This window comes from Emys orbicularis, chromosome 11 (assembly GCF_028017835.1).
Source record: "Emys orbicularis isolate rEmyOrb1 chromosome 11, rEmyOrb1.hap1, whole genome shotgun sequence".
Classification (NCBI taxonomy): domain Eukaryota; kingdom Metazoa; phylum Chordata; order Testudines; family Emydidae; genus Emys; species Emys orbicularis.
In genome coordinates, this window is record NC_088693.1 from 11,410,968 (window position 1) to 11,434,842 (window position 23,875).

The 23,875-nt window shown below is 44.0% G+C and overlaps 1 protein-coding gene across 3 annotated transcripts in view; it reads right to left on the bottom strand.

Moving 5' to 3' along the window:
* MYLK (myosin light chain kinase) overlaps positions 1 to 23,875 on the bottom strand; it is a 217,402-nt gene that overhangs the window by 164,729 nt on the left and 28,798 nt on the right. For all 3 annotated transcript variants that reach the window (XM_065413162.1, XM_065413161.1, XM_065413160.1), the window contains exons 2-4: positions 11,128 to 11,335; positions 7,788 to 7,836; positions 2,588 to 2,753 (exon numbers count right to left, since the gene is read on the bottom strand). In XM_065413162.1, coding sequence (XP_065269234.1) covers positions 2,588 to 2,753; positions 7,788 to 7,836; positions 11,128 to 11,335 — 423 coding nt within the window. The remainder of the gene's footprint in view (positions 1 to 2,587; positions 2,754 to 7,787; positions 7,837 to 11,127; positions 11,336 to 23,875) is intronic.

Sequence of the window (23,875 nt, forward strand, 5' to 3'; positions counted from 1 at the left end):
CATTCTATGTATCTGAGACTAAGCAAGCCATTGTAAGCAAACCAGTGCATGTGCTTCAGTAGTCTTTGCTAACAGATGCCACAAATTTTCCTATTCTAAATACAGGCGGAAATTGTGCTCTCCCCAGCAGCATTGTATGGTACTTGTTGGTAGATGTTGAATTTTTAACACCTCTGATGATCAATAACTTCCTAGTGTCTGAATATTATAAATCATAGCTGAAAGAAAATTCGGTTAAACCAATTGACACCATTGTCCTGGGGATCCAACATGAACTACTGATCTTTATGAATTAGCAGGTAAGCAAAGTAAAAGGAAAGAATAAGGCATCCCCACATGGATCTGATTCATTCATTCATTCTAAAAAAGTGTACGTTAGTTTTACAATGCCTCACGATAACACTCTGCTGTTAGAGCTTTGCTAAGAAAGGGGAAGAGACTGCCACTTGGCAGAACAAGTTATAAAACATGGATTAATGAAATGCAGATTAGCTAAAGATCCTTGGGACTGGGACTTTCTTTTATTATGTTTTTGCGTGGTAGAGTGGAGCCCTGAGCACTGGCTGATGCCCCTGGGCATTTCTGTACCTCAAGACAGACAGACAGAAAGATTTATGATAGTGGCCAGTAACTGGAAACGTGTTCTTTCAATTATGAAACATTCCCACACCTTTAAACATTCCCCCTCCTCTGCTGATTCATGGGATTGTTCAATTTTTGGCAGAGAACCTGTATGAGCAGAAGAAATGAAAACCAGTGAGAAAATTCCCTACATTTCCTACTGCCTGGTGAATAGTCCTTGCTGTGATGCAGAAGACAGTGGAAGAGAGGAAGACAAAAGAATTAATGTTCAATTCTATAATTTTGTCTGGGTTGCAAGCGAGGGGAAGATTTTGCCCCCTCGGTGTTGTACACAGGTTTCTTGACATGCAGTATAGTTTATACTATCACAGTCACTGGAGCTTACTTACTGTAACTGAAGTTTCTTCGAGATGTGTTGTCCCTATCTGTGTCTACATGTGGGTGTGCATGCCCACCATGCACCTGAATACAGAAATTCTTAAAAGCAGCATCCGTGGACCTGCAGGTAAGTGAGTCGATTGATTGATATAGAACTCAGAAACAATCTTGAAGAGCAATTTGGGGTGTAAATTAAGGGAGACCTTCTCTTTGTGAAATACTGTATAAAGAGTCTGCCATCATGGCTCCTAGCTCTTTGACCCTTCTGGCCAAAGTGATGGCCACTAAGAACCCCACCTTCATGGACAGGTGGGTCATGGTATGCGTTGCCATAGGTTCGAAGGGTGCACCTGAGAGTGTTGACAGGACAAGGTTACGGTCCCATTGAGGCATAGATTTAATGACCGGTGGGAAGGTACCGATCAAGCCCTTCATAAATTGCACAGTAGCCAGGTGTGTAAACACAGAACACAGGAGGAAGGCACTAATTGCTGCTAGGCATACCCGCAGCAAACTAAGGGCCAGACCTGAAGTCTCTAAGGAGGGGAACTAGTCTAGGATAAACCAAAATGACCACCTACCAAGGGAATGTTGGTGGCGTTGTGCCCAGGTTGAAAAGTGCCACCATTTAGCCTGTTAGCAGGCTCTAGTAGAATCCTTTCTACCTTGTATAAGGATTTCCTGAGCAGGGGTGGAGTATGAGTATTCTATTTCAGATGCCCATCTGAAGGTGGAGTGAGCCTGGGTTGGGGTGCTTGATTTTCCCTCCATCCTGGGTTAAGAGATCCTGAAATGGACGGCTTCTGATAAATGGCATGCGGTCATCGTCTTGAAGCCCATGAGAGCTCCCCTTACACTCATGGGGAACCCTGGAGGAGGACTCTTTGGGCTTCTGTGGTAAAGGCTCTGTTCCAAGGCTCGTGCCTGGAGGGGCACTGCTGGTCATTTGAGGCCAGTATATGGTGGGTCTCCTGGGAACAAGGTCAGAGTGGGGCCTCAGAGCCTCCTCCATCAGGAACTTTTTTAGTCAGTGCTCTTGGACCTCTCTAGTTCTGGGTAGGAAGGATCAATAGCTACTGCACTTTGCAGAGATGTGCACCTCACCCAGGCAGAACAGGCACCTTTGATGCTTGTCATTGACAGAGAAGGAGCAAGGGCAGGAGATGCAATTTTTGAATCCCAAGACTCTGGGTGTAGTCTTGGGACCAGGGAAGATTTCCGGCGAATGGGGGCAGGGGAGAGAAATTATCCTATACTAACTATAACTACCAAGTTAAGATATAAAAATGATTTACAGCAAGTCTCCATTACAGGTTATGCATGGAGAGAAGGAGGACATGATTCTGACTCAGGCCATGCAGTGGTAAGAAGGACCTGGAAAGGTGTTGACCCACTCTGCCTCTTATACTCTCAGTCGGGAGCACGAGGGACACTACTGTGCGTGTGCTGGTCAAGGGACACTGCTTTGAAGCATTTCTGGACTCAGGTGTATGGCATGCACGCATACCCTCGTTTGGAAAAGACATAGCAGGACCAACACTTGAAGAAGAACCAACAGACTTCATCCTCCTATAATAATAGAAGCTTTGAGGCAGAACAAGGACATTTGCCCCTCAGGAAACCATACCTTAAACCAAGTTATTTGAGGCTGTGGTCGTCCTGTTATTTTACAGGAGAATTTGCCTGTCTGGCCTTCACGCACGATGACTCTGTTGGGTTTCGTAGCAAACTTTGGTGGACTTTCTCCCCAGATGCTTGGCCTGTTCTCCACTGACGGAACAGAAAATCTGCCCCTGGAAAGGCAATGAACATTTTAGCTTAGCAGAGGAGTTGTAACCTTTTCTTCTGGTTAGGCACACTTCAGAAAGTATATTAGAACAGTGGTCTGCCAACTGTGAAATAGTGTAGGTGGTAACCAACACTGAGTGACAAAGGTACCAGCATAAGATGACAATTTTTGGCCAGAAGGACAAAATGTTCAGAAATCAGAAGCTGGCAATGTGTGGCCAATGTAAGGAACAAAATGCTGACTTGTGATAAGGAGACACCCAGCACAGGCCCACATGTTAGAGACCACTGCTCTCAACTACTCATGCAACTGGACACTGTTCTTCTGTGTGCCCTCATCCAACAAACACACAACAAGCACTCAGACCTTTTTTTGACAATTCTGGTTGCTTATAACCAGAGCTGGGCAAACTAGTCACAATGTACAAAATATACATTTAAATCAGTCCTTTTTTTCCAATCTGTGAATTGTCTGCCAACAGATATAGATTTACCCATATTTGTTAGCTGTTCAGAATTATTCTCCAATTATTTCACCGTCGATGAGTGTGATAATCACTGACATTCACTTTTCACCACTGTTCTAGCGTGTGTACTTAAAATTCACTATTTTAGTAAATGTTTCTGCCAGGAAATTCATTCACTGGAATGTTCACAAAGTGAACATGAAAATGGCACAAACAAAACAAAGCAAATGAATTTAGAAGTTCAAATTAATGATAATTAATAACTTTTAGCAGGATTGGCCCAGCTTTGCTTATAAAGATGACATAGCTGTGGAACAAAGTGCTTTTCTATGGAAGTGACACTTCAACACTGAGTGAGGTCAGTCACATAACCTTGAAATACAAAACAGCATTGTAAGCAAGACAAAATAAGTGCCATTTATGCCTGTTAATGTCAAAAGGAGCTATTTGAATACAGCCACGGTATAATCAAGCCACACATTAGCAGAAGATAGTAGATGGTGATTATTTTTAGCCTTGAATTTCCGGCAAACCAAACCACTTTTGGGGCATTGATTTTCCACACAGCATCTTACCCACGTGCAAATGAGATGTGTAAATACCTCCCTTTTTCTATAAGGTATCAGAACACTAATACAGACATCACAGCCTCAGTTCAAGGAGCTGCCAAGATATCATGGTGGCCATATGGGCTACTTGAGGATTCTGAGTAAGACAAGACCATGATGGAGAGGATTTAAACAGAGAACAGGAATACTGAAATTTTTTGGGCAAAAGTAGTGCCTTACCCTAAAGAGGAAGGCTGGTGCTTTGTAAAGAGGGTCACTCAGATAGTTCAGTCCCAAAATTTAGAGGACATGCATGTGTGTGTGCGCGCATGTGTGTATATGTATATATACTGATACATCAAAAGAATATTAATTACCACTAGATTACTAGACATACACACACACCCTTCCTAGGTTTTACAAAACCAAATACAAATAGCTATGTTTATATTATTTTCTTTTTTAAAATAAATCAAGAGTATTTTGGATTTAAATCTTTCCATAACTGCAAATTCTGAAAGCTCTAAACAGGAGTAAAACACAGGAGCAAAGAAAACAGGAGGATGAACCTTTTAATAACTCTATTAAAATCCACTGGATTAGGTGAGCTCTTTAGAAAGACAGAGCTAAATAGCAATAGGACTATCCTTCCTTAGTAGGACTATTCGGCATGTGCATATTCCTGTAGTGTGTTTACAATACACATAACAGCACAAAAGAACCTAAAAAACGGTTACCTACCTTTTCGTAAATGATGTTCTTCGAGCTGTGTTGCTCATGTCCATTCCATTCTAGGTGTACACATGCCCAATAGCACGGTCATGGGAAATTTTTGCCTTAGCGGTATCCATAGGGCTGGCTGTGGCACCCCCTTGAGTGCCACGCTCATGCGTCGGTATATCAAGCGCTGCCAGCCCTACGCCCTCTCAAATCTTTCTTGCAACTCCAACAGAGGGGCAGGAGGGCGTGTAATGGAATGGACATGAGCAACTCATCTTGAAGAACAACCGTTACAAAAGGGTAGGTAACCGTTTTTTCTTCTTCGAATGCTTGCTCATGTCGATTCCATTCTAGGTCACTTATAAGCAATGTCCATGGAGGTGGACTCAGAGTTCACAGACTTGCAGCTCTGCTCTGCCAAAGCCAGTGTCGTCTCGAGCTTGTAGGGTAAGCACATAATGTGACGTGAACATGTCGGGGCGGAGGTGGTCGGAGCTGCTTCCGTGCAGACTGCAGCATATGCATACCCAGCGAGCCAAGGGTGGCCCGAGGGTCCTTCAATCCATCCAGCCTTGCACCAGTCCATTCCCATCGAATGGGAGGTCCTGGATAGAGGTCTGCATCTCTTGGGACAGGCTGGTGGTCTGAAGCCAGGAACTGCGCCTCATGACCACCGCCAATGCAACCACCCTAGGTGCTGAGTCCGCCATGTCCCATGCCACCTGGAGAGAGCACCTAGCTGCCGTGATGCCCTCCTCCACCAGGGTTCCGAATTCCTGGGCCAAACCCTGAGGGAGGAACTCGTTTAACTTACAGAGGGAGTCCGATAAGTTAAAATTGTACCTGCAGAAGAGGGACTGATAGTTCGCCACCCGGAATTGCAGGCTGGCTGTTAAATAAATTTTAACTACACTTAACGCTAACTACTATAAGCAACTATTTACAAGGCCCTAAGGCTTGAAGTCAGAAAAGACGAAACCGCTAGCCCTTGCTATGCAAGGAAAGGCGCTCTGACTAACCACCACGGGTGGTAAGAAGGAACTGAGAGGGTGTAGGGCTGGCAGCACCTGATATACCAACACATGAGAGGGGCACTACAGCCAGCCGTACAGATACTAGCTGCCGTGATGCCCTCCTCCACCAGGGTTCCGAATTCCTCGGCCAAACCCTGAGGGAGGGACTCGTTTACCTTACAGAGGGAGTCCGATAAGTTAAAATTGTACCTGCAGAAGAGGGACTGATAGTTCGCCACCCGGAATTGCAGGCTGGCGTGCACACCTAGAATGGAATCAACATGAGCAAGAACTTGAAGAACTAGTCACTTTCACTTGCTTGGCTAGTCTATTTTCATCGCTGTAATCTGAGCGAAATCCAAAAAGTGAATAAATAGGATTCATAGCAAAAAGGGAAATTAAAATACTCAGTACTAATAATCTGTGTTCTGATCACTAACATTGGCAAGGGAAATTATTTTTGTTTGAACCTATGGGGGCCCATTTCCTCACTCAATCACAGTGGTGTGAATCAGGAATAAGCCAATCGAGTTATAAAAGTGTAAAACCACAGGTAATTGCAAGAAGAATCAGGCCCAGAATTTTGAACCCCAAAACAACCATTTAATTATAAATGTTTGGTAAAGAGCACAGCTCATGCAGCGGAGAAATTGTCCTTTGTGCCAGCCTCAGCCCTGAAGTTATGTCTGGATACATTAGTCCATTATTGCTAGTGATAGCAGTAATATGGGGCAAATCTTGAACAAACACACAGTTGTGCTGGGTACTGGGGGGGGGGGGAGAGGAGGAAGGGGATCACCTTAAATATGGGAGAACACTCTTTTACAGTAGATTCCCTTCTAAAATCTCAGTTTTTAATCAATATCTGCCATGGCTTTAAGGATAAATAGGCAGGTAATGCACGTAGGAGTTTAGAATGCTAATGGGCAGGGATGGCAGGTGGGATGGTATTGCACTAAGGACACCATCAGTGACAATAGGGTTGCCAGGTGTCCCCACACCCTGAACCCCTTCCCACACCCCAACCCCCTGCCCGGAGTCCCCTCCCACACCCCAAACCCCTCATCCCCGGCCCCACCCCAAGCCTGCACCCCCAGTCGAGTCCTCACTCCCCCCGCACTCCAGCCTCCTGCCCCAACCCGGAGCCCTCTCCCACACCCTGTACCCCTCATTTCTGGCCCCAGCCAGAGCCTGCACCCCAGCTCAGAGCCCATATCCCCCCTGCACCCCAACCCAGCCCGGTGAAAGTGAGTGAGGGTGGGGAAGAGTGAGCAACAGAGGGAGGGGGGATGGAGCGAGTGGGGGTGGGGCCTCAGAGAAGGGACAGGGCAGGGGTGTTTGGTTTTGTGCGATTAGAAAGTTGGCAACCCTATTTAAAAGCACCCACACCTAATCCTCAAGCTATCAAAATCCTTCCATCGCCTCCTTGAGAAAAGCGCTCAACCACCAAGTTCTTTGGTTGTGGCCATGGGTAATATTACAGAAACACCATTTGGCCCATTAAACTGCTTAATCTCAATGATCCCAACTCAAGACAGTTTCATGAGTGCCAACTGCAAAAGGGCTAGCAAGACGCATCTTTCCAGCCCTCCTAAAATAAATGGGAAAGAGTTCACATCCATGGTGAACCCGGAGTAAGCTGCGCTTGTCTACACATTGATTCCTATGGGTGTATTCTCCCGACTGGCATGGGACAGGACTAGCTGAAGCAGGTTACTGCCATTCCTTCTCAACAGACAAACATCAATCGTCTGCATATATTATTCTCATGGATTTACAGACAGAACAGCTCTCAATGTAGCACATTGATTTGGGCTTATTCTGGTTACTTGTTTACAGGCATTACATGGGCACTCATCGCCACAGAATCTGAGCATTTCACAATCACTAATGTGGTCAGCCTTCTAGCACCTTCGGGAATTAGGCTAGTAGTGCTACCCCATTTTACAAACAGGAAAACTATGGCACTGCAGTGTTTTCCACCAGGCCACATGGGAATAGAACCCAGATCTCCGTCTTGTGTCTTAACAAGACCACCCCTTCCTCCATTATTCAAGCCTCTGCTGTTGGAAGAGAATGCTGCCAAGGTCACTATATGCTTTTTTAATCTGGTCAGGCTTTATTAGGGGCTAAGCAGAAATCAAACTCGTTTTAATTGGCCCTCAAAGTAAAACTGAGCAGTAATGTTAGACAGCAAAGTCACTTGAGGGAAAAAAATTCTCTAGTCTCTCCACAACCTTCACCACCAGACCTTGTGTTTTAAAGAACTCCATGGAGCCTAGAATTCTTACCCAAGGGTTTTGGCACTGGATGGCAGGCTGTATTTCTTCAAGGAGTTTCCTGTATGTTATAGAAAGACAACAAATTAGATGACTTATCATGGTTATTAGGTACAACAGATACCAAAATCTGTGTAAGTACTGTATTTCTTTCTCCTGCTTTCAAACAAGGATCATGAAAATTAGAGGCGGAAGATACCCACAATCTAACCAATGCAGTTGTATGCCCTTCAGTATAGGACTGTGTTTGGTTCAGACCTGTGTTAAATACTTAAACTATTAATTAGATTTGGGTTCCAGACAGAACTCCAATCTAACCATCCCTGAATATTTGGAATTTACAAATCCACTATCCACACTTTGTGACTCAGGCCACAAAGACCCCTGTCTACTTATAACTAATATTGATTAATGATTAGAGAACATGACTTTCACCCACACTGTATTCCAGTGGAGAAGGCATCAAACTACATGTCCAACGTTCAAAGACACTGGCTTCCTGTGTAATTTTGGGGAAATTACTTAAGAGGCCAGTTTTCAAAACATAGGACTTAACAGCTAAATTCTTGGTTCAGTTTCCCCATCCATAAAATAGGGATAATTTCTTATTCACCTTTGTAAAACCATTTGAGATCACTGGATGAAACACTCTATTATAAAATCCAAGTATTATTAATAATCATTTTTCAGAGTGGCAGGATTAGAGAGACACATGAACAGGCTATTCTTTTATTCGTGTATTTGTCCATGTCACCTTTCTTTTCAGTGTGCTTCTTTTCAAGGTAATATAACCCACCCTACACTACTGACAAAATATACACTGTGCACAAAATGCACTGATTACTTAGCACCATCTACTGGACAGACTAACAAAATAAACATTACTAGCTTTTTGACAGACAAAAATTGTCAATGAAACAGGGCAGATCAAGGGCGACAGTGAGAAATAAACAACTATGGCAGCTGTCAAAAATGGAAGCTTCTTGAGATTTATAAGTATCTGCCATAGATCTAATTTAAAACGAGTATACCAGATGGAGTGGTACCAGTCAAAACCTCTGGTCAGAAAAGCTACATAGTGATTCAGTAATATTTCTTTCAGACAACAACCAGTCCCATACGCTTATCTTCACTGGAAATAAATAGTTCTGTATTTTATATCAGTGGCGCAAGGAGGATTATTAGAACAAAGACTTCTGTAGTTCCCAAACCCTAATGAGCTTAATCCTTGGGTGCTTTACTGCATGGAATTTAAAACAATAATGAATTCAGGACTGAACAGCAAATTTCAGGAACTAATTCTGCCCCTGTGCAACCTGTTGATTGCAACAAGTTAGAATCAGAAAAGGAAAGAATTTGCATAACAGAAAATAATAATGTTCATGCCAGATACATGCATATTTCAGTTTGCACTCTGAGGATTTCCATAAGAGGTCTTTGACCATGAATAGACAAACATTTTTTTTTTTTTTTCAGGAAAGGATGAAGTTGGGCAAGATATGCCTTGGGAATTCAACAGGAAGCCAACAACCTGAAGGGCTTTGGTATTCACCAGAACCCTGAAAAGAGGCACATTGGCCAGCATGCAAACAGAGAGTAGCATTGATGTCAATTTCTAACACTTTTCTCCGGCTCTGTGTTACTGGGAGTTTTAAATTTAGCAGTGTAAAGCTTTGTCTACACTGCCAATTGAAGGACAAAACTTTTGGTTGTTCACAGGTGCTTAAAAAGTCCTTCCCACTCCGAAAGACAAAAGTTTTGCTGCAGCGGGTGGCAGTGTAAACGGCTCGTTGTCAACAGAGGCGCTCTCCTGTAGACAACGCGAACCCCGCTCGTAGGGGGTGGAAGTATTTTGTTGGCAAAAGTGCCGACAAACAGCGTTTACACTGCCCCGCTTTTAGCGACAAGTGTAAGCAAAGCCTTAGATTATCTAATATGCAGATGTGCCTTTCCAAATTCCCATTTTGATCTTAGCTACTTCCCATGTGACACAGACATATTATGTGCAAACTGAACCATATATTGAGCATAGCTGGGAGATCCTCAAGAAATGAAGACTTTCACTTATGATGCTACTGTGTTATAAAAGCACCTGTAATTGGTGTTATCACTGTATCTGACAGTCAGTTGCTATTTCCCTCAGAAATCTGTGGTTTCCATGGCTATTGGCCTAATCCTGAGAGGTGGCTTCCATGGAAGTTAAAGGTGCTTTAGCAGCCCCCAAGATCAGGCCCTTTGTTACCCAGCCATTTTAAGGCACATGAAGCTAAAACAACACCTACCTTAGCACCTCACAAGCGCGCACACACACACACACACACACCCCAACACACACACACAGTTAGAACTCCCCTGCTTCTGGGGAAAGAAGAAGGTGACAGGCAAAAGGTTACTGTTTCTATTGAGCAGGCTCCTTCGAGGTTCCAAAACAGTGGACAAGAGGGTGGCCAGACTTCCAGAAAAACTTGATATCTGCAGCCAGAGGACTGAAGATTCCTGTGGTAGATTTCCCTAAAGGGACATTCTGCTATCAAACCCTTGCCCATGGAATTACAACGTTCATGAGGTCTTGCTTATACTTTTATTGGTATCAATTCAACATCTTTACAATGACAAGAGGAAACTTATGGGTCTGATCCAACTCCCACTGAAGTCACTGGAAGGCTTTCCAGTGAATCCAATGAACACTGGTTTAAGCCTTTAATACTTAACACTAACTTATTTCATACAGGACTCTGATTAAGTGAGTTTTTTCTTGATCTGGATTTCCATTTAAAAAAAATCTAGAAAAATTCAAAATACAAGGTGCCATCTGTGATAAGTACGTCAAACTGTCTTGTACATACAATCTCATTAAATGCTACCATACATCGCTGTAATAAAGCCATGCAATGGAGTTCAAAGTTTCCATTGTTTTAAATTAAAACCTCCCCTTACATTTTCGTACCAGGTTTTAGCTGCAAAACTCCTATTAATTCCACTGGTATCCTTGTGGCTCATTTCCCATTCTGTACTTATACAGCGCCCAAATATGGAGGCACCCAAGGTAAGTGGAAACACTTCTGAAGATTTGGGGCTAAGTGACTTGCTCCTAGCATCAGAAAGAATGAGTGCCAGGTGGGATTAGAACTAAAACTCCTGGCCCCTAACCCTGTGCTCAGACCACTCTTCTCAATGAGGACGGTGATGAGGCTAATGAGTTCTACTTCTGCATCAGTGATCAACATTGTACATACAGGTTGGATCTTCACCTGTCAGTTTGATAATCTCATCTATCTTGCCCCCTTTACAGGGTGTGTTTTATCATACCCATGATTATATTTAAGGAACAGCATAGTAATAGTTCTCTTACCTTCCACAGTTAGCTCCACTGTCACCTGGCGAACTCCACCATCATTTGCAGCCTCACAAGTGTATTTACCACCATCTTCCTCTTGCACATTTTTGATCACTAAGCTGAAAATCCCTCGAATGCTGCGGTCCACTACGTAATACTCTCCCTCTGTGATGGGAAGTCCATTTCTGTACCATGTGATCTTAGGTTCTGGATAGCCCCTGACCTAGAAAGATGGGTTGGGAAGAGGAGGGGAAGAAGAAAAACGTAACAAGTGATTTTATCAATAAGAAATGCAGGATATTGAGCAATACTGTGGAAAGTTCTTGAAGCAGTAACTGTTAAACACATAAAAAACTTTGCAAGCCAAATGGCAGAACCTATTGAAACAGAGAAACTACAGGACAAATCAAAATGTTAAACTCATAATACTACTCAGGCAGATATCTATGCAGTGAAAGTTTTCCATTAGAATGATTTGCCTGCAGCAACATATTAAACTCACCAATGAGGAATTCTGAGGCCCAGGTTCCAAATATATAGAAATTCAAAGGCAGAGCAACTACTGTACATTTAAGTATGCAGGGCCTTTAGGCCAAATTTTTCTAACGTGGTTGCCTGCAGTTTGGCTGCTACTGGAAATGGTATTTATGCCACATGTCCCATAGGAAAGGGACTTGATTTTCCAATGTGCTGAGCACCTATAGCTCCTATTGACATCAGCGGAAGCTATGGGTACTCTCCCCCTCTGTCAACAAACCCACTTTTAAAAGAAAAATTAAGGGTCCACATTTGAAAACATGCCTTAACAGCCACTCAGATGCCTTGGTGGTGGGCACAGCACAGGACCCTAGAAAGATTAGATACCTCTCCCCCATATTATACTAAATGGATTCAGTCTATTGGTGAGCGAGCACAGACATGCATAATCGACTATAAAATGACAGTAGCCATAAGTTCATTGCAGAAGAGAACCATGTTAATTTTTTGCAAAGAAAGGAGAGGATGTGGGTAGCTCATCGTCTGCTGCAGGTATTACTGATAGCTTCACATTTTGAGCCAGCTCTTCAGCTGGCATAAATTGTCATAGCATCATCTACTTCAATTAAACCATTCACATCAGCTGAGGTTGTGGCCTTTTCACTCACAGAAGCAGGGAAAAAAACAAAAACCAGACATGCCCCTGATTTCCTCACAGAATTAACTGTTCAGGCAACGGTTCTTCCCATACTTCATGAGAAGAGCCACCACTTTGGGGATGCCTTTGTATGTGTCAAGTCACCCTAATGCAGCCAGCAAAGTAACTCGGCTACAATATTTTCACCCTCCTTCCCTAATCCCTAACTGATAATTTAGCTCCCATTTCCTTGATCAAATGTATTGTCTTTGCCTTAAACTCTTAAAATAACTGAATGGATCAAGAAGAAATGCCTCATGCTGGCCTCCATCTCCTACTAAGGAGAAGGAATGCTGCAATTTGCTCTATTTTATGGAAGTTGGGCTTCCTAGCAAGTTGCCAATTTAGCTGCCCAGCAAAATTTAGATGCTCTGTCTTTAGTTGCATATAACTTAGTTTATCCAGATTCCTCCAACATTTCCTCCCTGCCTTGATTCCGCTGTCCGTTTCCTTTTCCCGTACCACTCACTCTCCTAGTTACAATTTTCAGCAGTACCACCCATACTCATTCCTTTGTTCTCTTCTTTCAAAACCAACCCTTTCATTTCTAATCCAATCCCACTTCACACCAGCTGGGTTTCTCTTCTGCTGGAGCCTAACATTCCGATCTGCAAGCCCTTTTTAGAACCACAGCACTTACAGTAGTCAGAAGCCCTTTCCCTTCCATTAACTCCACAGGTCCTAGTTACTTTTGTTAGTGACATGGCAATCCACACTCCGTCACATTAATTACCCAATATACAGTACGTCATTACAGGACATATTGTGTTTCCCACTGTAGGCAACATAATGAATGTGCTGGAGGAGCTTTCTATTTCCAGTCTAAACATCTAAAGCTTTTCCCAAGCCCAGCTTTACTTAAACAACATCAAGGTCCTTTGGTGAAAGTGTAACCCACGCACCTCCTGGGTGTGGTGCTTGTCCCATCTAGTGGCATTGAGACCACTTAGAGAGAGATTAATGAGTCTGCTCTATAGCCTTAGCTAAGAACCATATGGCTTTTAGCTCATGCAGTAGAGGCTCATGCACTAAACTCCAAAGGTCTCAGGTTTAATCCTGCCCGCCGCCCACCGTGGTCTGTTGGTGTTACGAGTGGGAGCTTGTCCGGGATTTCAACTAGGAAGTCTCTGAAGCTCAGGACACGCTTCCTCAGTTAGGGGAAGTATGTAACCCACACACCTCCTGTGTGTGGTGCTCTGTCCCCTCTAGTGGCACTGAGAAAGAGATTAATGAGTCTGCTCTTCAGCCTTAGCTAAGAGCCACGTGGCTTTTAGCTCATGCATTTAGCTCCAGAGATTCCAGGTTTGATCCCGCCCGCTGACGACCGGGGTCTGTCGGTGTTACAAAAGCTCTTTGGAATTCTTCAGCAATGGGAGACACTATTATAAATAAAAAGAGCCACCGAATCTCTTAATAACTTCATGTAGTTATCCTCACAAACCCCCTGTAAGGTAGGGAAATGCTATCATCCCCATTTATGGATTTGGAACAGAGGCACAGAGAAGCTAGGTGATGTGCCCGGAGACACACAGGATGTTTGTGGTGGAACAGGAATCGAACCCAGGTCTCTCACAGCCCAGACTAATACTATAAGCACTGGACTGTCCATCCTCTCTTCATGCTGTTATGTGGCCATGCGTTTCATAGAGCACAAGGTCCAACAACACACAGACTGTGCATCCACTATACCGTTTATCTTTCATGGTCAAAAAGATCACCACAGGGTCCTCAAGCTACAGGAACATTGTTTAAAAATAAACAAAAACACACCAAACAAATCTCTATCATAATTTAAAAACTAAATAGGACAGCTCATCAAGAGACGTTCATGTAGCAGAAGGGAAACATCTTCTACACCACTGGTCCCCAAGCTGTGGGGCACTCCCCACTGTGGGGACACAGAGGTATGTTTGGGGGCCAGCCCCCATGGGGGGCAGGGAGAGAGCACCACCCACCCCACTCTGCCCCCAACTCCAACCCGGCCCCAGCTGCAGCTTTGGCTCCCAGCCAGCACCACAGCCCCGGCCCTGCTCCCAGCCACGGCCCCCGCTCTGCTCCCAGGCCCAATCCCGGCCCCCTGCTGCAGCTCCCGACTGTGACTCCTGGGGAGGCATGGACAGATTCCATTACTGGTAAGGGGGGGGGGGAATGCGACAAGTTTGGGGACCACTGTCCTACACAATGTTTGACACCTAAAACATCTGGATTCTGTAACCATGGCATTAGGACTGGTCAAAAATTTTCTGTCACAAAAATTTTCAATGAAAAACCTGGATTTTCTACAAAACACTTTTCTTAAGAAGTGTCTGCTTTCATTGAAAGACCAAATGCACAAGAACTGAACAGTTCTCAGCCAAAACCAAAAGTCTGGCTGAAAAAAAACTATACTTAGATTTGGAAATGCCACCAAAGTGGCTTGTGGTTATTGTATTTCAGGTGACTCATGCTCCCATTCTCCTCCATGGACTGGATTTCCAACTTGGATTATATCTCCCATGATGCATCCCATCATCTCTGAGATGAGGCTGTGGTGCATCATGGGAGATTAAGTTAAACCAGGGAGCCTTGTTTATGACAGGGTAAAGGGAGCAGGTGGCACCCAAACTATAACTACCATGGCATTTCCAAATCTAAATATTTTCGGTTTTGGCCAAAATATTTGGTTTTCAATTTCCCCCCCTCAACAATTTTAAATATTCTGGGGGGGGGGGACAAGGTGGAGGAACCTTTTCCATTTCATTTGCAGGAACTGGCAGCTGAGGGCTTGGCTACACCAGAGATTTTTGCACCAATGCAGCTATACTCTAGCACAGATGATTCTGCATTGGTATAAAAGTGGCTTGAGCCACTGCAATTTATCCCAGTCGGAACCTTTGAACACTAGTGCAATGCATCTGCCCCAAGGGTTTGTACCAGGGCTGCTACATCTGTGCAAAAATCCCAGTGTAGACAGGCCCTAAATTCTCAACTGACTATGAAATTAAAGTGAATGGCCTTTCTCCCAATTTTTAATACATAATAAGATGTGGAATTTAGGAAGACTCTTTATCTTCAAGTATCAGGGGGTAGCCGTGTTAGTCTGTATCTACAAAAACAACAAGGAGTCTGGTGGCACCTTAAAGACTAACAGATTTATTTGGGCATAAGCTTTCGTGGGTAAAAACCTCACTTCCCACGAAAGCTTATGCCCAAATAAATCTGTTAGTCTTTAAGGTGCCACCAGACTCCTTGTTGTCTTTATATTCAAAATGTGTTATGATCGACTGTTAACTCTTTAGTCTTCATTGCCCCCCTGGGAAGAAGGTCTGATCTCCCCTGTGTGGATTAAGAAACTGAGCCACATAGGGGTTGAAGGACATGAGCAAAGCCAGAGGTAATTAGGGACAAAGTGTTAATTAGAATTGAATTTCGATGTTAGGCCATACACAGTAGGAGATATTAGGTTTCAGGAATTTTAGATGAAATAGAATTTAAAATTATTGTTTTAGACACACACGTTTAGGACCAAGAAGACTGTCGTAAATATTCAGAAAGTAGCTGTTTGAGTGGTATGCAGAAAGGAGGTTCTTTAATAGCGACTTCATTATTTGGCCAGAATGGGCCAGATTCTAAGCTGGTGTAAATCAGCACAGCTCTACTGAAGTTACTCTAGCTATGTCAATTTGCACCTGCTGAGAATCCAGTCCATAAGCGTAATTCATCTGCCTCACCTCACCCAAGACACATGCCATACACACACACACTTGCAGAACGTATAGAATCGTAGATTGTAAAGATATAGGGAAAATATCACTCCATTTCCCTGCCAGTGCAAAATTGTTCCCTACAATATTTCTTCTAGTGTATTGTCCAGTTCAGCTTCAAATGACTCATGCAATGGGCTTCCATTACTTCTTTTGGGGGCAACAATTACACCATTTAACAGATCTCTAACGAAGAATTTTCCTAAGATTTAGGCCATGTCTACATTTCGCAGCTTACAGCAGCACAGATGTGAGAGCACTCCTGTAGCCAAGTTATGCCAATGGGAGAGAGCTCTCCTGTCGACATAATAAAACCAGCTGAACGAGCATGGCTGTGCACATGAGCGCTTATGCCAGCAACACTTATGTTGCTCAGGGTGTGTTTTTCTTTCACACCCCTGAGCTACAAAAGTTTTGCCAACATAAGTGCTAGTGTAGGCATGGCCTTAGTCTACATTTTTGCCTTTATTTGTCATAGTGTTCCCAACTCCAATATGGACCACAGTAGATCATTCCTACTGTCAGGTAAGAGTTAAAATTTAGCTAACAGCTAAGACAAAGACCGCAGAACAACAGGAATGCTTCAGTAGCATTCAGTAGCAAGGACACGGACAACTGTAAACAATTGATAAGCTTATATGGTCAATGCCTGCCCAGTAATTCAGCTCTTAGAACAGAACAAACCCTCCCTTCACAGCCCACTGGATATCTGTAAGCAATCATCCCTACCCCCCCACCCCGCCTCCTTCCCCCATGGGCTGGTCTACACCCAGCCGCTAGTTCGGCGGCTGGGGATCGAAGTTCTGGGTTCGACTTATCGCGTCTGGTGTGGACGCGATAAGTCGAACCAGGAAGTGCTCGCCGTCGACTGCGGTACTCCAGCTCAGCGAGAGGAGTACCGCGGAGTCGACGGGGAGCCTGCCTGCCGCGTGTGGACCGCGTCTGAACCGCGGTAAGTTCGAACTAAGGTATGTCGAATTCAGCTACGTTATTTACGTAGCTGAATTTGCGTACCTTAGTTCGACTTGGGGGGTTAGTGTAGACCAAGCCCATAAGGTAGTCATAGACATTTGATGCAGTTAGGATGACCTCTATATGTATGTACTGTTCTTATTTTAATCTTTGTTCAGGGTTCTCTCTTGACTTGTAACAATGTCTGTCTCTGTATGTACAGATAAATGCAAATGAATTGATAAGACAATGTATATAACTGGCCACTATGGCACCATATTTTTGAAGCTGCTTGTCAGTCTTCCCGGTACCGTGAATAAACCCCCTTCAGTATTTTCTGTGCTTGCCTGATTCATGGGGAAAATAATCTTTTTGCCTAACAGTTTTGGCGCAGCGAGCAGGGTGTGATCGGGAATCCTCGGAGAGTTTCTCACAACCAGGGATAGAGGTGAGTAGCCTTTTACTTACCACCTCTAGTGCACACCTTAGTTTGGGACTCCCCGAGACATCCCTTCGCACTCCTTTTTTAATACAAACCACATATAGGACGCACAGACCAGAGGACTGAATGGGACTGTGTTTGTGGCCAAGTTTTTGGAGTGCAGGGATCGCTGGAGGCGAAGGCTGCACTGCCAAGTTTCTGGTGTGCAGGGATCGCTGGAGACGAAGGCTGCATCGCCAGTTACTGAGCACCAGAGTGTGTGCTGCAGTAAACGGAGTACAAGGGTGTGCTCAGTCGGTCTCCCCTGAAGCGCTGCTTAAGTGGGTTTTAGGAAGCTGGGAAACGTCGTCGTATGAGTTGCCCCAGAATTCGTCAATGATTCCCTCTACGGGAGGGGGACTCGTTGGCATGCCCCAGGGTGCACCAATGATGCCCTCTACGGGAGGGAGACTCCGATTTTATAAAAGGGAAACATGAGAAGGTTCAAAAGACGATCGCAAAAATGGATGGAATGAGAGTATGAGTACAATGGACAGCGTGTTGTGGTGGTCTGGTCAGACTAAAGGAAGATTAGAGAAGGGGATTGTAATAATGTATTGCGAATATGAAAAGGAAACTACAAGAGTTGGAAACACTCCAAAAGGCTCTTACATCAAAGCTAAATCAAAAGGCAGATTGCAACTGCAAGCTGAGTAAGCTTGAAGCAGAAAACAAGGCTCTAAAAGCAAAACTAAAAAAAAAGCCCAACTCCTCTGCACATCGTATTGTTGCTAGCATACAACAGAAGGGTAATTTTACTGACCCTGACTCAAGCAGTGATACTGATAAAGACCAAAATGAAATTATTTGGAAACACCTTGAGAATCAAATTCAAAATTGGAACCTGGCACACATGGGGGAAGATCAAGATATTTGGCCCCCTCCTCCTCCCCCCTTTTAACCCAGAATTAAGTGCCAGTGCTCCCTTGGCCCCTCTCCAAGTGACCACTCGGTGGTCAGGAACAGGTGAAAACAGAGTGGCTCATAATACTTATAAGTACATTCCTCTCAGCACAGAGGAAATAAGGGGCTTACTGAAAGATCTCCCTGATCTAAAGCCCAAATTTGATATTCTGGAAAAGAATAAGCCAGATGGTTACCACCTATACGTTACATCCCAGGGATCTTTATAACTTAACGAAAGCTAAATGCCCTGATCTATCATGGGCCAAGATCCCTACAGAAGGGCACCGAAACGGCATTTGGGACTCTGTTAAATTTGAATCTGAAAATGATATGACCCTTGCCTGCACTGAGTTTAAAGAAGCCGTCCAAGAAGCCTTGGGGAACAGAGCCGGTAATTGGGGACTGATCGTGGGCTGCGTACAAGGCAAGACCAAGCCTGCGGCTCAATATTGAGAAAGAAAGTGGGAGATGTATTCCAGCAATGCAGGCCTTGCAGACCCAAAGAAAATAGATCAGGTGTTTCTAAAAATGTTAAAGGAAGGTTTTAACTCCCACCTGCAAACAGCCCTTAATTTGGGAGTGAACCCAGGCTCTTATTATGAATCCATCTGTATGTGGGCCTCTGAATGCGCAGCCAGACAAGCTAAAAAAATAAGGAGCAAGGCTACTCGAGTTGCTGTGGTAACAGCAGAAGACCATGTAGCCTGTTATAATTGTGGGTGTCTCGGGCATACCCAAAAGAACTGCAGGCGCAAGGCCCAAAAGCCTAGTCAGGGACACATGTTTGGGCAGAAAATAAACTGTCTTGCAGTTCGATGCCTGCTCATCTTTGCCCACCCATCCAGATTACCAGTCAACTCCCTCCACCTACCAAGCAATACCCTCTCAAACCTGAGGCTGTGGATGCAGTAGGTAACATTATTCACTCTTTACTTCAGCAAAGCATACTGGTTCCTTGTGGAAGTACACCCTCTTAAGCCCAGGACCCTCCAGAAACCCCCTCTTGGATGGACGTATAGGAGGGAGATCAAGTCATGGTAAGAACATACAACCCCGGAATATTTCAGTCAAAATACTATGGCCCGCACATGGTATTGGCCCATACAGATACCTCTGTGAAAGTGCAAGGAATTCCAACATGGGTTCATAAAACCAGAATTAAAATGTATAAATAAATTCATTTTGTTTATATTGTATCCTTTTAGGTAACAAATGTAACTCCCCACATTAATCCTCCTGGAAAACATACCTGATGCAGCGTCCTGGGACCTGCCCTTAATATATGTTACACAAGATGCCTGTTTCAAAGCTGGCCAGTATGTGCAACTCCCTACAGGAGGCAGTGGTGAATGGGTTTAAAAAAAAAAAAAAAAGACACTTGGCTTGCCCCCAGACCGACCACCTGGGACCTATCATGGTTACAGCTCGCCTCCAAAAACATCCAGGCACCAAGGTCTCAATCTGACTACCACAGCACGGGAGCAGTCTTCGGCTCCCTCCCTGCATTTCACTGGATCTGGACTGTAACTGGGTATTTAGCTCCAGGGGATGTGGGCACACACATATAGGACCCCCAATTTTGGGATGCAACGTCATACAATTCTTGGGTCAAAGGCCAAACCACCCAAGCCCTTAAGCATACTAACACCAGGTTATCTTATGCTCCAACTGCAATTGATGTAGCCATAGAGGATTTTTACAAAATCATTGAGAAAACCTCAGATGCTATAGTCAACCTGGCCAAGTCACAAGCTAAAGGTTGTGCTTGTGATATGCTGCCTAGTGATCTGTTTAACATTGCAAAAGAAAACATGTTAGATGTATGCCTGGGTTTTCCCCCGTCCCATACCCTTTCCTCCCCCACCCTTGCCCACCTTGCAGGCATTTCTACTCAACTGATAGTAGCCTCTTTACTTCCTCCAAACTCACCCTTCTCCTTTAATTTCCTTCTTGTGTACCCTTCTGTTATCCCTATCCATGTGTTTCCTCCCTCTTTCCATTTTAAGTCTATTGGATATGTAACTAACAATATGGTGTACAAAGTAGGGTTGTCCGGATACCTGACACCATCCCCTGGTAACGCTACACTGATGACAACCTCGGACTGTTGTAGAGAAACAAACAGTTACATTGTGTGTTCCTGTTCTACCCTTCATCCTTTAACCTTGTCTTCTGTTGTTGTGGATGTCCTTCCTCTTGCAGATGGTGAAGTTGCTGTATAAGTATCCACTACTCAGTGGTGTTTCATCACTGCTGCATCTTATTACATGTACGGACCATTACGGTGCCAGGCAAACGCTTTCATGTGCTTGCAGATTACTGACTCATTTACCCCAGGTGATGTGCACCTCCCCGGCCGTGCGTTCACTAAAATGACAGCGGCTCGTCGGTGGTATAACAACCTATACCTGGACAATACACCGGTTCAACTGGCCAAGGAGGTACCACTAAAAGTGGTCCTGGCTGCTGCATCTGCGTTTACCACTGTTCATAACCATGTCACCAAAGGTCACATTCCAACCAAACTATCACCCGACTGGAAGATCCTGTTCATAATGCATCCTGCAGCCCCATCTCCTGGTGGACTATTGTCCAAATAATAGCTGCTGCTGCTTCTGTATTTGTGTTGCTAACCTCTCTGGTCATGTGTGGGTACTTTAGAAACATGCTTAAAAATCTTACTATGTTTTCTACCTTTACCCCCTTCCCCAATTCCCCTCTGCCCCCCTCCCCCTCCTACCTCCCTTGGGCAACCCTAAAACAGATCATGTATATCAAAGCATTTAAAGTATTGACTTTATCTCATCTAAAAGTTTGATATGTCAACAAGAGGGCATTGTCGGGCAAGAGTTAAAATTTAGCTAACAGCTAAGACAAAAACAGCAGAACAAGCAGGAATGCTTCAGTAGCAAGGACACTGACAACTGTAAACAATTGATAAGCTTATATGGTCAATGCCTGCCCAGTAATTCAGCTCTTAGAACAGAACAAACCCTCCCTTCACAGCCCACCAGATATCTGTAAGCACTCATCCCTCCCCCCCACCCCGCCTCCTTCCCCCATAAGGTAGTCATAGATGTTTGATGCAATTAGGATGACCTCTATATGTACATACTGTTCTTATTTTAATCTTTGGTCAGGGTTCTCTCTTGACTTGTAACAATGTCTGTCTCTGTATGTACAGATAAATGCAAATGAATTGATAAGAGAATGCATATAACTGGCCACTATGGCACCATATTTTTGAAGCCGCTTGTCAGTCTTCCCGGTACAGTGAGTAAACCCCCTTCAGTATTGTCTGTGCTTGCCTGATTCTTGGGGAAAAGAATCTTTTTGCCTAACATTACCCAACACTTCAGTTATGGATAGGCAGCTACAGATACCTCTTCAGTATCATTTGGCTGAGTTATACATAAATATTTTTTCAATTTCTTCCATGTGTGTTTATTTTGTACATGATACCTGTATGTTTTTAGACATATGCATGTCTAAGAAGCTGCGGAAATTCCATACCAAAAATTAAAATACAGGCTGATCGACATGCGATTTCCCTTTGATGGGTTAAGTCATTCCCTTCGCCAGCTCTATTTTTTTGTTCTTTAATATGAGGCTTGAAAATGAAATGAAGAGAGGAAATGTTTGCAGCACTGCTCTACTGAAAGGATTTATTTCAGGTTTGGGTTTGGAATGTGTTTCAAACCGAGCCAGACCCACTCTGAAAGACATAGCCTTGCCATAAAAGTGTCAGGGATCCTTAAATGAATCACTGGTTACTGGGTTTTATGCTGATGGACCAATTCCAGAACTGCAGCAGGTTTTATATTCTTCTCCTAACCTTTCCAGAGCTCAGTAAAAACATCTGCCTTGAATAATGCATCCAAAGCAAGGAGGAATCTATCTGCTTATCTAATGCCCTGCAGTATAGGGCTATAACCTTTATTTACTGCCTTGTCCTTTCTTTGTATGAATATCTCCAATTCTGATGAGACCGTGGCCTTTCACTCCAGCCTCTCCAGCAAACATTAAAAAATGCTGACAACAACAAAAATTAGTGAAGATTTTTTGTATGGTACTATACAGGTTTAGAGTTTTGGGCTGTGAACGTCAACTGCTGAATCTTCCTGAAAAGTCCTGTTAATATAAACATATACTGTATGTCAAAGCACCAAGATGAAGATCTGAGAAAGAACTCTATGCCCATGAAACTGTCACAGTTGTGTGTCTAGCTCTATGGGCGCATAGCCTCTAGGAAAAACAAAACACCACTGAAGCTATGCAGTCAAGGGACAGTGTCATGTAAAATGGCTGCAACCAGGATTCTTATATGCACCCCAAGACACCTTAAGACAGCAATGTATGCTCAGTGGCTCAGCGCTCATGTCGCACTCCCCCATCAGTGCGGGCTGGGCAGGCTAATGATCCAACCAGCAGACCAAATTCAGTGATGAATCCTGGTCACATGCCACCTGAGGCACGTTGTGCATATGCGAAGAAGCAGCGGCTCTTTGCCTGACTGCTCCAAATTAGGGGCATGATTTTCTAAAACATGACAGGTGGTTTACACACAAAAACCAGCAGTTTGCTCTCTAAGTTATGCCACAGTCTCAATGGCAGGTCATGGTGGGCTGAAGAACCAGTGTAGGTTATGCTTTGATGTTCAGAGTCAAATCCTGCTCTGAGATAGGCATCAGTGGCTCCAATGAGGTTAATGGTATACGCAAGAGCTGAGCACAGTCCCCTAAGAACAGCTACAACCCCAAATTCAATACACTGCAATACATATCAGTGAGGCGTGCTGTGCTGCTGAGTTGCATGCGCTTGGTGTGTAGTCACAAAGAAGATACTTGAAACAATGTCAAATATTGTAATATCTTGCTCATTCCAATGCTGGCTGAAGTGTCTGAGGCTTGCCGTTTCAGCTAAAGTTCAGGTGTGTGTCACATAATGCTAATCTCGGTCACAGCAACATACAGCATGATAAGGCCAGGAAAGAGATGACTGCTAAGAAGTCTGTCTTGGATTGCGAAGACCAAAGTACAGGGTACACACAAAAAAAACCACATCAAAATTCACATTCAGGCACATGCTGGACTCTCACCACATGTAACAGCTGTAATAAACCAAACAGACCCCCAAAAGGCTGGCCTTAAAGAACTACAGGAATGTACAGTACTAGCCATTTAAAATTACTTCTGTCCTGCAGCGGATTTCATACACTGCAGCATGAATTCCATTGAATGACACTGAGCTCCTGTAAAAAGACAATCCTTTCCCTGCAGAACTGGAGGAATTTTAAAGGTCCAAGGCTGGAGCAATATATGGTGTTAAGTCGTGCTGTGGTAAATGCACACCACTTTTGTTCCTCACCGTTTCTTTTTGCGCATCTAAAGTAGGCGTCAAGCCCAGAGTGTATAAACTGCTCAGCTAAAGGAAGAGTCTCGATCGCTCAACCTATGTAAAATAAGATGCTTTGTGATTTATCTTTGCAATACTAAGAGGCATAAAAAT